This window comes from Erythrolamprus reginae, chromosome 3, assembly GCF_031021105.1.
Source record: "Erythrolamprus reginae isolate rEryReg1 chromosome 3, rEryReg1.hap1, whole genome shotgun sequence".
Classification (NCBI taxonomy): domain Eukaryota; kingdom Metazoa; phylum Chordata; class Lepidosauria; order Squamata; family Dipsadidae; genus Erythrolamprus; species Erythrolamprus reginae.
In genome coordinates, this window is record NC_091952.1 from 179,905,196 (window position 1) to 179,919,240 (window position 14,045).

Genomic DNA, 14,045 nt, shown 5'->3' on the forward strand with positions numbered 1-14,045 from the left:
TTTAAATTCAGTTACTGTGGATTTCCCAACCACGTCTGCTGGAAGTTTGTTCCAAGGATCTACTACTCTTTCAGTAAAATAATATTTTCTCATGTTGCCTTTGATCTTTCCCCCAACTAACTTCAGATTGTGTCCCCTTGTTCTTGTGTTCACTTTCCTGTTAAAAACACTTCCCTCCTGAACCCTATTTAACCCTTTAACATATTTAAATGTTTCGATCATGTCCCCCCTTTTCCTTCTGTCTTCCAGACTATACAGATTGAGTTCATTCAGTCTTTCCTGATACGTTTTATACTTAAGACCTTCCACCATTCTTGTAGCCCGTCTTTGGACCCGTTCAATTTTGTCAATATCTTTTTGTAGGTGAGGTCTCCAGAACTGAACACAGTACTCCAAATGTGGTCTCACCAGCGCTCTATATAAGGGGATCACAATCTCCCTCTTCCTGCTTGTTATACCCCTAGCTATGCAGCCAAGCATCCTACTTGCCTTTCCTACCGCCCGACCACACTGTTCACCCATTTTGAGACTGTCAGAAATCACTACCCCTAAATCCTTCTCTTCTGAAGTTTTTGCTAACACAGAACTGCCAATGAAATACTCAGATTTAGGATTCCTTTTCCCCAAGTGCATTATTTTACATTTGGAAACATTAAACTGCAGTTTCCATTGCTTTGACCATTTATCTAGTAACGCTAAATCATTTACCATATTACAGACCCCTCCAGGAATATCAACCCTATTGCACACTTTAGAGTCATCGGCAAATAGGCAAACCTTCCCTACCAAACCTTCCCCTATGTCACTCACAAACATATTAAAAAGAATAGGACCCAGAACAGACCCTTGTGGCACACCGCTTGTAACCTGACTCTGCTCAGAATAATTTTAAGACTTGTAGATTTGACCTCCCACAATTCTAAGGAATTCTGGGAGTTGGCGCCCACAAATCTTAAAGTTGCCAAGGTAGGACAATTCTGGACTACATCATCAGCATGAAGGAAGAAACAGTCACTTAAACCCAGATGAAATCAACTACCGGTACAGTGGTACCTCGACATACGAGTTTAATTCGTTCCAGATCCGAGCTCGTAAGTCGATCAACTCGCATCTCGAACAGACTTTGCCTTTAGACTTTGTTTTTCGTGCCGAGATAACTGGAAGCAAGGAGATTCTTGCGCCACCTAGTGGAAGCTCGGCTCGTATCCCGAATTTGAGCTGGGTGTCGAACAGAAATTTCGCTCGCGGCTGGTAACTTGGAATACCCGCATGTGGAGCAGCTCATATCTAGAGGGACTACTGTATTTGACTGATAGTTACTGATATCCTATCATTATATACCAACTGGAACTTGGGGTCCAGAATTAATGTAAAGAGTTCCATAAAAATATGTAACCTGTGACTCTAAAGAGTTTTTCTGCTTCATAGTGAATAACTCAACTTTCTGGCCATCTATATTTGCAATCTGTATTTTCAAGAATCATGAAAGTGTCATTTTGATGTTAACAGTTTTGGGTTTAAATCTACAACTGACATCTATTTTATTTGGATGGATTGTTTTCTGCCTGTTTCTTTGGATTTGGGCAAGAACTCTTCAGTTGAGAGGGTGCAAAATGGATTAACCCTCATCGAACAAGTCAACCTGGGTACAGAAATTTATATAATGTATTGACTTTCATTCCAAACAAACATTTGGGGCTTTTCATTCCATATTGTTTCAATTAGTCCCAAAATTGTTTTGTTTTTGTTTTTTTTAAATCCTCCAAAATATGGACATATTAATGGAACATGACTGTCAAACAGCAGGCAAAATATCCATCTTTGTTGCCTTTGTCTGGAGCTAATTAAGGAGTGGAGGAGGAAGTTTGAAAGAGGGTCAGTTAAATACCTCTTAGACATTAAATAAGAGAATACTCTGATAAATATGTTTTACTGCTGTTTTTAAATAATTTGTTATAGAGAGCATTAAAGTACAAAGATTCTGGTATTATCTGAACATGCTACTATTGAAGTATGTCAACTGCAAAACTGGCTTCCCTTGATGAACTTTGAAGACAAAAAATTGTGCACACTGTATGTAAGGAAGTTATCTGAAGCCATTTTTGCTACTGTGAACACTGTTTACAGTGTGCTATTCAAAACTATTTTTTTCATTTTACAATTCTTAAAACAAGTCAGGGAGTAAAATTTGCAACAATGCAAATTTATCAAGAAAATGTACTGCAATAATATATATATAAATTATCCATAATATTAAAAAGCAAGAGCAGCAACTCTAAAGATCATACATGCAAACTTATAAATCATACAGCCTTAAAAAAATAACCTGCAAGAATGCAAACAGCAATATACAGACCTCATCATAACGATACATTAGTTTAAATCCACGACAAGACTTCTGTTTTTCTACATGCCGCAGGGCGCATTCGAGGCAGAAGACAACATTTTCATTTTCCTGTACAACCTGCAAATTTTACAAACGTAGGTTGAGAATACTGATATTGAATCTTTACATTTCAAGCTGAAGCCTTCATGTAATTTATCTTAGATAGTGAGATAGTATTACAATTTTTGAAAACCATTTATAATTTCAGTAAAATTGAATTCAATGGGTTATGAAGTAGCTAACTGTCTTGTTTCGGAGCAAATATACGAGAAAATATCCCCTATGGAGCAAATATCTCCATAGCAAACATTCTTTCTGTATCCGTGACAAATCTGTAATCTTGGATGGTGGCAGATCAATTTTGAGCATCCCATTCATCAGTGCTACTCCTATGCGCGGAGAGTCCAAGTATGGGATAAACTTCGGTCAGTTGCCAAGGGACTGAGTTATTTTTAGATTGAGGCACTTCCTCCCTGCTCCACTGGCTATGAAGTGTCAGTTTTTCAAACTCAGTCGACAAAGAAGGGACATGTTTAAATTTCTCAATAACAACTTGAGCAATGACTCTGATTTTTCTTCCACTTGGACTCTTCTTTATTCAATCAGTACATTATTGGAAAAGAGGTCATTTCTTGCTGCCGGTGAGTGCACAGGTTTGTTGGTACCCTGACGAGAACTGCCACCACTAAACAGCTGGGTGTCGGAGTCCCTGGCCCATAGGGCTGTACTTGAGCGAAGCAAGTGCAGGCAGTGAGGTTTACTCACGTCATCTGGCTTATTGTTCCAAGTGCCGTCCAAATGCAGGCTGGTCTTAGTTCCTTCACGGCAAAGTGCAGTTCTAATTTTGGCCAGGAGGCTTGACTTTTGCCTCCATGACTGGCGGTGGCCCTTTTGAACTCAACGACTGCCTGTTGACAGCTGGGGAAGGGATGGCGGCCATTTTATTTGGCCATTAGCCGTGTTTTTGTCTCCCTTTATACTGGTGGCCATTTTGGAAAGCCACAACTGAACCAAAAGGCTCCAGATTGCCATTTTGCTGGCATTCTTATGGCTATTCGGATCGCTCCTTTTTAGCAAAGGATTGCCTCTTCTGCATTTATTTATTTATTCATTCATTCATTCAAATTTTTAGGCTGCCCTTCTCCAGGGGACTCAGGGCCGCTTACAGGGTAAAACAAGTCCCCGGAGAGGGGTGGCATAAAAATCAAATAAATAAAATTAAATAAATAAACAAATAAATAACATACAAAATAATAACAACAACAACAGTAATAACAATAATAATTTATTAGATTTGTATGCCGCCCCTCTCCGAAGACTTTGTACATTATACATTATAACTCCCAACAATAAAACCAAACCCATCCATCCAAACTCGTTCCTTGCCTCTAAATCTCTATAGGTCATCCTGCCCCATATTATCATAGGCAGCCCTTTTGTCCAGATTCTTCCTTTTCCCAGTTCCAAAGGTCGTATTTTCAAGGGGATGACGGATTCTAGGACAAACCTGCTAACAGGGATAGGCAGGTTTCCCAATCCAGACACCCCTTCCAGGGATCTGGGAATAGGGCTTTTCATCAACCCAAATGACACCACAGAGTAAAGTCCCATTGGGGGCAGGTTTCAGCATTTTGCCTCCCAATGGGAAATCAGAACCATGGACTCTTGGGCTCTCAACACCCGTCAAATTTGGCGTCACCATAGACTTTGCTTCACGGCCTCCCAGCCGGTTCATCTGGTGTCCCAATCCATCCAATGCCACAAAACGGGCAATGATGGATGCCGAGATCTGCCACCTACTTGAAATTTTAGTGCCCCTGGGACCGGAGAAACTAGGATTCTATTCTGTATTTTTCCTAGTCTCCAAGAGATCCTGTGTGTGTGTATGTGTGTGTAAGGAAAGGAAGGAAGGAAGAATAAAGAGGAAGAAAAAGAAAGACAGATTAGATAGACAGATCGACCGAACTGTCTGGATTGATGAAAAGAATCAGGAATCCAGGATTCGAGAAATCTCTCTTACCATGGACAAGTAACAGAGATGCTGGCATATTTGACACCTTCGTTCGGATGTCTCTAACTGCCACTTCCGAGGCTTTTTCTTCCCATCCACTCCCAAGCTGCTGTTGTCATGGCTCCCATAGCGAGCTGAAGAATGGAGACCAGCTTCATATAGCTGCCGCCGCTGCCTCAATTCTGTGTCCCTGTGAAGATTAAAAATAATTAGAACACACCACAGCCTCAAAGAGGAATTCAACGTTACATTTGGAAGGCCTCGTTTCTACATGCAGCTGAGCCTTTAATAACTGCCAGTGGATCATACGGCACTGCATACACTCTCAGGGAGCAGTGCCACTCTTGCTGCTCCTTCATCTCACCTAAGATTGTGTTAGTGACCACTGCAGAACAAGTAGGAATCCTGAAAGCTTCAGCAGCTGAGTTCTTGTAGAAATTTTTATGACTTTCCTTGCTTCAACTAGACTTTTTTGCCAGCCTGAATTGCCAAAAGAAATGTCCTTCAAGACACTTCCTAGGAATCCAAGAATGGTGAAGGCTTGACATTTAGTAAAAAAGAAAGAAAGAAAGAAAGAAAGAAAGAGGAAGGAAGGAAAGAAACAAAAAAGAAAGAAAGAAGAAGGAAGGAAGGAAAGAAACAAAGAAAGAAAGAAAGAGGAAGGAAATAAAGAAAGAAAGAAAGAAAGAGGAAGGAAGGAAGGAAAGAAACAAAGAAAGAAAGAGAAAGGAAGGAAGGAGGGAGGGAAAGAAAGAAAGAAAGAGGAAGGAAGGAAGGAGGGAAAGAAACAAACAAAGAAAGAAAGAAAGAAAGAAAGAGAAAGGAAGGAAGGAGGGAGGGAGGGAAAGAAAGAAAGAAAGAAAGAAAGAAAGAAAGTAGAAGCTGAATATATTGCCTAGAGTCAGTGTGGCTTCAAAAGTCTAGATTTATGAATGCAGATAAATGCTGACCATAGAGGAGGAACAAATGGAACATCATGTACAAAATAATGAGGGGACGGGAGCAACAGAAAGTTATTCAAAGCAGCACACATTCGACTTCAAAAGAAACCTATCCTTGACCTGATTCACTGAAGATGCTTTGCGTTGCAACTTAAAACAGCTCCATCTACTCTAATAATTAAGCAGTGTTATTGTGAAAACTCTTTCTGTTCTCATAGGAAAAGAAATTCAGTTTGAACAAACCTTAGGCCATCTAGAACAGTGGTTCTCAACCTGGGAGTCGGGACCCCTTTGGGGGGTGTCGAATGACCGTTTCACAGGGATCATCCAAGATCATGGGAAAAGACAAATTTCCCATGGTGCTAGGAACTAAAGCTTCTATTCTGGCCCCTTGGAACATATTTTTACAATCTGACCAATCAGGCGTTTACAGTGGGAGTGTCCCTCTGACCTTCCTGCCAATCAGCTTAAAGCTCTGTTGGGAGAATTGCTGCTAGACTTATGGTTGGGGTTCACCACAACATCAGAAACTGTATTAAGGGGTCACGGCATTACAAAGGTTGAGATCCACTGAGATGGACAAATAGGAAAACAAATGCGAGCCCTCTTCACATTTGCAAAATGCCCTTTTAAGAAAATGCATATATAGAGGTAACATGGGTGTAACATTCTTGAGAAGGAGAAATCTCCACGTGGAGATCCTCAATGAACCTCTCAAGTCTTCTGCCCTGCGTGCAAATACGCAGGGAAGAAGACTCGAGCCAGACTATCACATTAACAAATTAGTTTATTAAATACAATTTGTAGATTCCAGTCATCAGATTTTCTATGGATCCTTGATCGATGCGATGTGCTACCGATCACACTTGAATTGTGGGTAACGAAGCTACATGATAAAGAACAAAGAGAACACAGCATTATATTAGAAAGACAACAGCTTTCCCTGCCTTTCAAAAATGTCCTAGAGATGGGAAGGAAAAATACTCAACACTCTTTCAAAACTGAAAAAGGAGAAGCTGTGGAACTCGTGCCACAGTCAGATTGAAAGAGCAGCTTTCCTTGCTTATCCATAATTACAAAACAACCTAGATGAACGTTCGGAGCAGAACTTTTTAAGCTCTGGGTGCAAATATTGAGTTCCTTCATTTGTTAAAAAACTGAATGCTTGACAGAATCCTGGACTCCTTCGTTGTTGTCTTCAATGGTTTGCTAGCACACCAAGCATCTTCTCCACTTGTGGTCGGGCTTATTGGTCCTGGTTGTCTCACACTGTAATTGGCTTTAGAGTTTCTTTCAAGAGAAAAGAGGATATGAAACAAAGGTTACCTGAGCTCTCTCAGAAGGGCCGATATTGTACTCAGAGCAGAACCATTTTCTTTCTTCGCTTCAGCTGTCGCAATTTGATACAGCAGCTTTTCCATTGAAAATGGCTTGGGTATATGTCGCCTCTTCATTTCCTACTCACAAACATTCCACTGTTAGCTCTCATTTACCATACAATGAAACACATTCCAATAGAAAGGCCACAGCCTAGACCAGGGGAAGGCGAAATCGGCTCTACTATGACATGTGGACTTCAAATCCCAGAATCCCTGAGCCAGCATGATTGGGTTATAGGGAATTCTGGGAGTTGAAGTCCACATGCCACAGAAGAGCCAACTTTGCCTACCCCTGGCCTAGACTGCACCACATGCAATCGTTCATATGACATCTCCAAATCAGACATGATTGTTTAACAGCTAACAGTATCAAGGGTTTCATTTTGACATTTCTTAGATGTTACCTAAGAAATGTATAAGCAACATAATGACCGATTTCATTTGTAATAATGACCGATTTCATTAAATAGCACGGCACACAATGTGTCTGTGAAGTGTTTTGTCGGCTTTTACAAAAAGGCATTCTGCTTTTTGAAAAGTTTTGACACTTTTACCTTGGCAGTTTTAAATCCCATGTTTGTCCACTGGGTGGTAGCAAAGTGCACAGTTTCAGAGACGTTGTAACCGCAGCATACTTTTGACATGAAAGATCCTGGAAAGCAGACAATGAACTGCCCGCTCTGTTGTACAGTACGGTGCACCTTGATCCCCTCTTTGCGCAATACCTCTGGGGCGATCTAAATAGAGAGAAGAAAGGAAATCGCCCTTTAAATTTTTTTTATTTCCCTGCTATTTGGTACTTTATTATTATTTTTATTATTACAGTGTTCCCTCGATTTTCGCGGGTTCAAACTTTGCGAAAAGTCTATACCATGGTTTTTCAAAAATATTAATTAAAAAATACTTTGCGGGTTTTTTCCCTATACCACGGTTTTTCCCACCCGATGATGTCACATGTCATCGCCAAATATTGTCTGCCTTTAATAAATTTTTTTTAATAAACTTTAATAAATAAACATAGTGAGTAATAATCTAAATGGTTGCTAAGGGAATGGGAAATGGTAATTTACGGGTTTAAAGTGTTAAGGGAAGGCTTGTGATACTGTTCATAGCCAAAAAATAGTGTATTTACTTCCGCATCTCTACTTTGCGGAAATTCGACTTTTGCGGGCGGTCTCGGAATGCATCCCCCGCGAAAATCGAGGGAACACTGTATTTATTAGATTTGTATGCCGCCCCTCTCCATAGACTCGGGGCGGCTCACAACAACAGTACAATGTATAACAAATCTAATAATTAAAAGTCATTAAAAACCCCTTATTTTAAAAGAAACATACACACAAACATACCATGCATAAACTGTATAGGCCCAGGAGAAATGTCTCAGTTCCCCCATGCCTGGTGGCAGAGGTGGGTTTTAAGAGGTTTATGAAAGGCAAGGAGGGTGGGGGCAGTTCTAATCTCTGGGGGGGAGTTGGTTCCAGAGGGCCGGGGCCGTCACAGAGAAGGCTCTTCCCCTGGGTCCCGCTAGATGACATTGTTTAGTCGATGGGACCCAGAGAAGGCCAACTCTGTGGGACCTAACCGGTTGCTGGGATTTGTGCGGCAGAAGGCGATCTCGGAGATATTCTGGCCCGATGCCATGAAGGGCTTTATAGGTCATGACCAACACTTTGAATTGTGACTGGAAACTGATCGGCAATCAATGTCAATCCTATATAGTGCTGGCTGGGGAATTCTGGGAGTTGAAGTCCAGATATCTCCAAGTGGCCAAGGTTGTGAAACACTGTGTTAAAGGATATATGGGTTGTTTGGGGATGTAGTATGCTACAAATTAGTTTGACAGATGGTGTGTCTGTGCTTACAATAGTATCTAATAATGTGGCTAAGGAATGGTTATCAAAGTGGATGGATTCCAATTAAGGAGAAGATGAGAGAAGCTGTAGGATCCAAAGCTGAAATTTGAATAGGTTACCAGTCTGAAAATTATCTTTTTCTTCGGGGTGTTGGGGAGACTGGCTATTGCGCTTCATATTATCAGAAGAGGGTGAGATGAAGTCCTTGCAGGTAACATGTGAGCTCCATTTGAAGTCAGAGTGACAACAGTGGTAGGATGTAATACGGTAGCCACCCACTCAGGAGGACATCTTATTGAAGTGGGAAATGGAGCTGATACAAAGAAGGAGACTGAGGGTGCATTCTTCAAGGAATGATTCATTAGATTAGAATGTTGCTGGAAATGACAGGAAGTCTTATGGTGTGCATTGAGATTGGCCTGAGATTTGGATATAATTTTGCCTGATAGGTACTTGGACTGTGCCAGAAGAGGAGACCCAAAGCAGCAGTTTTAGTGGTTGTTGGGGGGTTGGATGGATGATAAAAAAAGTCAAACACAGAGGTTTCTGACTTCCTATTCATTTGGACTAACCCCAGGTGAAACAACATAGTTCTTTGTTTTGATGATATTCTTACTGGTTGTTGTGTTTTAACGTTTTAATTTATCCCAGTGGCTTTTATTAATGTATTACTGAGATTGTTTTAATTGTTCTAATATTATAAACCACTGGGAATCTCTGGAAGATTTGGTGGTATATCAGTGTAATAAATCAATAAACTTTTTATACCAGACTTATAAAAATGTACTTGTTATAACACATAACAGAAAAATGAATATTTTACAATTTGGAAAGTATATAAAGTATAAAATATATATAAATACTTCTTTATACTTTCTTTCTTTCTAAAGTAGAAAGTATATAATATAAAGTATTATATAAAAGCAGATAAATAAAGTACCTGCTTTTAAGTAAAATAAACTTTTACTCTTTATTTTAAATAGTTTAAATAAATTTTTAAGAGGAAATACTCCCAAAGTAACTTATACAAACAATCTGATGGAGGTTCTTCTCAGAGATAAGACCTACCATTTAATAGTGTTTACTTCTAGCTAAGCGAATGCTACATTACGGGGTCAAAAGAATGAATCCCTTATGCGGGCGCATAAGCTAAACTGATTCCCCCTCCCTCCATTTATATTTAATGTATAGGCAGCCTGTAGGAGGCTGTCTGTCATCTCCACATGTTTTTCTTGTATTGCTATGGCCAAATCATCAGTGTATCCAAATCTGTGTCCCTTTTTATTGCTGGCATATCTGATATGTTTAAGTTGAATAATATGGCTGCACTTACAGAGCTTTGTGGAACGGAACTGTTTAATTAATCTTCTTACCTTAGTTATGTTGTCCCCCATTATTATTTGAAAGGACTTATCACTCGGCATGTTATTAATTAGTCAACACAGATTTATGCAGGGAATAAAATGGCACAGTTTGTATAACAATCCTTCCTTCCAAAATATGTCGCATTCCACAGTTAGATCTATGAATGTGGCCGTGGTTCTGAGGCCTCATTGGAAACCTGCTTCAATATGGCCTGTTAGGCTTAGAACCTGGTCTACACAGCTCCATATCATGTGGCATATCAAGATTTAATTAAATGATGGAGCTTTATTTATACCCATGGTAGTGTTGTGGTTAGCTGTGCCCCTGCTCCTGCCCCAAGGACTGTGGATGTGGGGGAGACATCCACATGCTGCAGGCCTGTTTTGCCCCCCCCCCCCGGTGGAATCTGCTGATGAAGGCTCCTATGACCAAGAAGACACGAGTGACAGGGAGGAGGAGAGTGTGGCAGACAGCTCAGAAGGAGATCAATTATCTAGCTCCTCCTTGGATTCGGAACAAGAGTTAATGATACAGCCACGCATGCGGAGAGTGATGCGTAGGCAACCACAACTGAGAGATTATTATCAAAGAAAATGAGGCCACCTGTGGTTGGGTGGGGCTGTGGTAATTAGTGAGGCTGCTATAAATAGCAGCCTGTGGGTTTGGCCATTGTGGAGGATTATCTGATCATTGTGTTTTGTGACTGCTTTACTGACTTTGACTTTTTGTGTGCTGATTTTTCCCCGCTTTGAAACTAAACCAGAGCAAAGTGTGTTTCACTTTGTGAAAGAAGAAGGACTGTGAATTGCCTCACAGCTGCAAGCTAAGTATCACAGAACTGATAAGGAACTTGTACAAATTACCAGTTTGGTTGGAGATGAGTGCTCTTTGCTATACCAAAAGAGGGCTTAGTTTAAGTGAATTTTCATTATAAAGAACATTGTTTTGAATTTTCAAACGTGTGTGTGTCTGAAATTTGTACCTGTGAATTTTTGGGAGGATTCTACCAGAGAGCCCGACAGAACAGGTAGTATGGTTTTTTAAAATTATTTAGTTCCTTACTACAAATAACTGTACAACAGGGTTCACTGCTATTCATATAGTTATAAAACAAAATTGAACTGGATTCCTCTAGACCGGGGTGGGCAATTAATTTTGCCATGGGGCCGCATGAGAAATTGGGATGGTCTTAGAGGGCCGGACTAATATAATTAACTCAGTTCTACCCAATACTGTAAAGACCCAGACCCTGGCCTGACCTAAACACCCAGACCCACTCTACAGACCCTAATTGTTTGTTTTACGGAAACACGGTGCACTACAGTCACTGCGCTGGAGTGTTTGCGTGGTTTCTGGGCTCGACCGCTCTCGGTAGGAGGTCGGGGTCTGCTCCAATGCAAGGATGAAAGAGCTCACTGCGTCTGCCGGGACTCCTCCGGTTAGTGCTTTCCTCATGATTAATCAGGAAAGCAGGAACCGGAGGAGTCCCAGCAGACACGGTGAGCTGTTTCATCCTCGCACTGGAGTGGACCCTGACCTCGGCGGACCGGTCACAGATAGCGGGTGGGCCGGTCACAGACAGCGGGCAGGCTGGATGCGACCTGTGGCCCGCCCCTTGCCCAGGTCTGCTCTAGACAGAAATCAGAAATTGACTTACCATAACATTACTTTCAAGCATTTCCAGTCCTGGAGTGCCATTGGCTTGCAACAAGGTATGTACCACTTTGTCAAGTTTTTTCTCCTCTGCAGCAGGAATGCAATACCTGTTTACATTTGAGACAGAAAGGAAATCACAAAAAAAGGATATGAATTCTAGACCAAATAAAGTATTATGCATCAAAAGGCAGCGTCCCAAATTGTAACTCCAAAACTGAATGCTAACCTAAGCGGTTAAAAACTAAATTAGAAAAGATGCCGTAAGCTGGGGGTGGGCAGGGTGGGGGTGTCAGTAACTTTATATTTAGACAGAATATAAAATAATATTAAGTTTCACAATTACAGTATTTAATAACAGTACATCATGACACTAATCCTGAGTTATATGTTGCCCAAATCAGAGAATAAAAAGATTTTATCAGCACATAGAATGGAAGGGAAGGGACCTGTTTGAATCTTCAGCCAGCATGCCTCTATATGCAAAGACAGATTTTTTTTTAGGTAAGTGTTTTCAATATGAAGTTCGTTAGTTAATTATACATAACAGAATATGTCATCTTTATAAAATCTAAAGCTCATTGCTAAAATCCAAGTAATGTACAACTATCTGCAGCAATAACCCGCATAGTATAAATCATAAGATAAAGAATGACAGTAATTTCTCTTGAACACTGAAAAAGCTATGCTTATATAACTGATTAAATAATTGAAGTTCGACTATTAAGAATTTATGTTAAGACAAATCCAAATTTCAGATTTGGCACAAATTCATATATAGCTTTAAAAAATAAATAAAATCCAAGTAAAATTAAATGTCTTTACTTCTAAAATATTATTCAGCTTTACTTCTGAAATTTTTTTCTGGATAAGGCACGCTCCTACAACTAAATTAGTAATTCTGTGTCAACTGTACACAGTTTCCAACAAAAATGAAAGGTATTCCTGTAGCAGTTGCCATGTATAAAATTTCTTTGATATATTTTATGAGGACAAAAAATTTAATAATATTTAGGTTTGGGGGAAAAAAGGATGGAAAAGAAATTCAGCCTGTAGAATTTGTTTCATTCTATTATAAATCATTTTCTGAAATTTTCCAAAATTGACACTAAATATTGGTCAATTGTTATATTTCTGTAGTTTAAAAATTAACTAGAACAATTTCTTCAGGCCCCGGATATTTAAATTTTTCTCCAGATAGTTTTTTTAAAAAATCAAGAGCCACTGATTTAAATTTCATACTGGTTATTAATTACTCAAGAAAGCCATCATCTTTCACCCTCCCAATGATTATACAGTGTTCCCTCAATTTTCGCGGGTTCGAACTTCGCGAAAAGTCTATACCATGGTTTTTCAAAAATATTAATTAAAAAATACTTCGCGGTTTTTTCCCTATACCACGGTTTTTCCTGCCCGATGACGTCATATGTCATCACCAAACTTTTGTCCGCCTTTAATAAATATTTTTTTAATAAACTTTAATAGATAAACATGGTGAGTAATAATCTAAATGGTTGCTAAGGGAATGGGAATTGTAATTAAGGGTTTAAACTGTTAAGGGAAGGCTTGTGATACTGTTCATAGCCAAAAATAGTGTATTTACTTCTGCATCTTTACTTTGCGGAAATTCGACTTTCGCGGGCGGTCTCGGAACACATCCCCCGCGAAAGTCGAGGGAACACTGTATTGCAGTAAATTATAATGTATACATTTAGGCTGTACCAAACTTGGTACATTAGATTAGTAAAAAGCATTGAAAAATTGAATGTGGGAAACAGCGTATTTGTTTTAAAAATTACCTGCTTTCCTGACTTTGGGGAAGGCTTTTATTCCCCTATATAATAAGGCAGGGAAGATTTTTTTTTAAAATCTCTTTTAAAATTTTAAAATTGGTTTCAAATGGCTAGAATAAAATCTAATCTTGCGGGAAGTTCAGAAAAATCCATGAATATTAGATATATTTTATTAACTTCCATTCTATCACTAACTCCCTAGCTATTTGGTGAAGCACATTTTAAAGAGATAAAGAGAACCATTAATGAAAATCACAATGGGTTATTTCTTTCTTGAATAAGAAGTCTTTTCTGATACTGCGGAATTGTTAGGCCTGTTAAGCCAGAAAACACAGATTGAATAAGACTCTCAATTTCTCAATATCTTTGTGAGCCTAATTTCAAAGTATCTGAACCATTTGGAAGTGACTGAAGTTCAATATTAAGATTATATTAATCTCACTTCCCTGCTGTATTAGGTAATAAAATTTAATTGTTCCTCAAATGCCAGTCTGACTTTTACTATCTATCTATCTATCTATCTATCTATCTATCTATCGATCGATCGATCGATCTATCTATCTATCTATCTATCTATCTATCTATCTATCTATCTATCTATCTATCTATCTATCTATCTATCTATCTAATCTATCTATCTAACCTATCTATTTTATCTATC

General features: G+C 39.3%; 1 protein-coding gene across 1 annotated transcript in view; it reads right to left on the reverse strand.

Annotated features, from left to right (window-relative positions):
- Positions 1 to 14,045, reverse strand: part of JARID2 (jumonji and AT-rich interaction domain containing 2) — a 319,301-nt gene that overhangs the window by 3,295 nt on the left and 301,961 nt on the right. The window contains exons 13-17 of the mRNA XM_070747321.1: positions 11,596 to 11,701; positions 7,272 to 7,454; positions 6,665 to 6,795; positions 4,407 to 4,587; positions 2,357 to 2,464 (exon numbers count right to left, since the gene is read on the reverse strand). Coding sequence (XP_070603422.1) covers positions 2,357 to 2,464; positions 4,407 to 4,587; positions 6,665 to 6,795; positions 7,272 to 7,454; positions 11,596 to 11,701 — 709 coding nt within the window. The remainder of the gene's footprint in view (positions 1 to 2,356; positions 2,465 to 4,406; positions 4,588 to 6,664; positions 6,796 to 7,271; positions 7,455 to 11,595; positions 11,702 to 14,045) is intronic.